General features: G+C 39.1%; 1 protein-coding gene across 3 annotated transcripts in view; it reads left to right on the forward strand.

Moving 5' to 3' along the window:
- lin-28 (protein lin-28 homolog) overlaps positions 1-2,500 on the forward strand; it is a 118,021-nt gene that overhangs the window by 29,285 nt on the left and 86,236 nt on the right. For all 3 annotated transcript variants that reach the window (XM_070145113.1, XM_070145117.1, XM_070145122.1), the window contains one exon: positions 1,273-1,379. In XM_070145113.1, the coding sequence (XP_070001214.1) occupies positions 1,273-1,379 (107 nt within the window). The remainder of the gene's footprint in view (positions 1-1,272; positions 1,380-2,500) is intronic.

Consider the following 2,500-nt stretch of genomic DNA (forward strand, 5'->3'; position numbering starts at 1 on the left):
AGCAGGGCGAAATACCAATACCAATACGAAGTCTAACGCTTATACTAACACTAGTTTTGATTTTACTGATCCTGCTCGTACTACCTTCTAAGATATAATGATGGAAATTACGACGATAATTTACTCTGATATCATCGTAAATAAGGAGCCACACAGGCAGACGAACAGACAGACAGACACGGAGAGACAGAGACAAACAAAAATAGTCTCATAGTCTCTAAATTTTCATACGCAGTACACAGCCGAACACAATGGGAGACAGAGCAAGAATAAACCGAGGCAATAATACCCGAACACCGATCGTCCGCTCTCCCCCATCAAAACAGCCCGACCAACAGAAAACGGGATCTCTCGCGCATCTTGTCATCAAAGTCAAGCAAACTGTCGTGATAACCGCCTATGAGACCAGTCATGCATCCGGTCATATAATCGAATTATGTAAGTAATCGTACCAAAACGTCAGCGCACATTTTAGTATTTGCTCGCGTATCCGGCCGTTCGAGGTGTCATTACCGGATAATATGGCCAAGCAGGTGATAATAATAGTATCGCCGTCACTTTGCTTATGTTATGGCCGCTGCTGTGCCGGTTTCAGAATCGTTCGTTCGCTTTTCAGAACGCTGTGTACCGGGAGGATTATTATTTTATATTAGTGTTATGCAATGCAAGACTGTAATACATATATATACACATAAAAAGACGCTTATATACATGATATTTCTTAGTTTTCCTTCTCACATTTTCTTCTTTTTGGTCTTTTCCTTCAACTTATTGTTTTTTCTTCATCTCTTGGTCAGTTTTTTACAAGCTGTCACCATAACGCAGGACCCGTATTCCTGCATTTCATATGATGTTTGCATTGGAATACTACATGTGCAATATATCGGTGAATTGTATATCCGGAGCCATATTATACACCGAAGTTTGCATCTTCAAAAGATGTTCTAATATTCTTATGTTCTAATGCAACAATATATTTTATGTTCCAGGATATATTATAGTGTTGTAATATCCTAATATTCCTGAATTCTAAAGTTCTTATGTCTAGTTCCGATATCCTAACATTCTTAAAATTCTTAAATCCAAAATTTCTGATTTTTAGCACCTTAAATTTTCAAAACTTCTATTAATCCTCCTTTACCCACATTCTCAAATCCCAAAGTTCTTCATTCCTAGCGCTCAAACCTTCATAAAGTTCTGATATCCTAACATCCTGGAGTTCAAATGGCCCAATTTACCACGTCCTAACAGCCCCGTTTCCTCGTCCCACAGGGGAGGTGGGGAGGTGGCGCACAGGACGGTGTAAATGGTTCAATGTAGCGAAAGGTTGGGGGTTCGTCAGCCCGGACGACGGTGGACAAGATGTCTTCGTACACCAGGTATGTGCTTGTTTTTATTTTCTTTGTTTGTTTTTTGTGGTTAATTGTGTGCGTATTTTTAGTTTTGATTGTTTGTTTTTATGTTGTTAATTGTGTGCGTATTTTTAGTTTTGATTGTTTGTTTTTATGTTGTTAATTGTGTGCTTGTTTTATTTTTGTTGTTTGTGTTTTGTAGTTTTTCCTTTGTTGATTGTCACTACGATTTTTTCTTGTTTTATTTTCTGGTTTGTGTTTTTGTTGCTGTTGTTTTTTCAGCTGTGTTCTGCCATGAGGATTTTTGTTTTTATTGTGTTTTTGTGTAAGAATTTCTCTTCTCATTCGTTGTGTTCTCGTATGGGTATTTTTCGTTGTTTTCTGCCACAAGAATCGTTATTATTTTATCTGTGCTCTGTCACGTTTTCCTTTCTTCCTTACATTTTTTCTCTCTCTCTCTTTTCTCTCTTCTCTTCTCTCTCTCTCTCTCTCTCTCTCTCTCTCTCTCTCTCTCTCTCTCTCTCTCTCTCTCTCTCTCTCTCTCTCTCTCTATCTCTTTCTCTATCTCTCTCTCTCTCTCAGGGGTGAGAATAACCCAGCTACCTCATCCTTTTGAGATGGAATTTTTTGTCTCATTAAACGTGTCGAAAAAAAGTCTCTCTCTCTCTCTCTCTCTCTCTCTCTCTCTCTCTCTCTCTCTCTCTCTCTCTCTCTCTCTCTCTCTCTCTCTCTCTTTCTCTCTCTCTCTCTCTCTCTCAGGGGTGAGAATAACCCAAGCTACCTTATCCTTTTGAGATGGAATTTTTTGTCTCAATAAACGTGTCAAAAAAAAAAAAAATCTCTCTCTCTCTCTCTCTCTCTCTCTCTCTCTCTCTCTCTCTCTCTCTCTCTCTCTCTCTCTCTCTTTCTTTCTCTCTCTCTCTCTCTCTCTCTCTCTCTCTCTCTCTGTCAGGGGGATTTATACCCTTCTAGTGTGTGTTTTATAGATCTTTTATTTAGATTAAAGGGTTGGTAACCTGGATCCGTGTCAAGTCGGGATTATGTGTTAATCGGATGTTTGTGTTTATAAACACGGTGACTACGGACACAGATGTTTTGTCGGTGCTCTGAAATGGGAGGAGGCTAAAATTACAGCGGCGATAGTTATT

The sequence above is a fragment of the Penaeus vannamei genome, chromosome 3 (genome assembly GCF_042767895.1).
Source record: "Penaeus vannamei isolate JL-2024 chromosome 3, ASM4276789v1, whole genome shotgun sequence".
Taxonomy (NCBI): domain Eukaryota; kingdom Metazoa; phylum Arthropoda; class Malacostraca; order Decapoda; family Penaeidae; genus Penaeus; species Penaeus vannamei.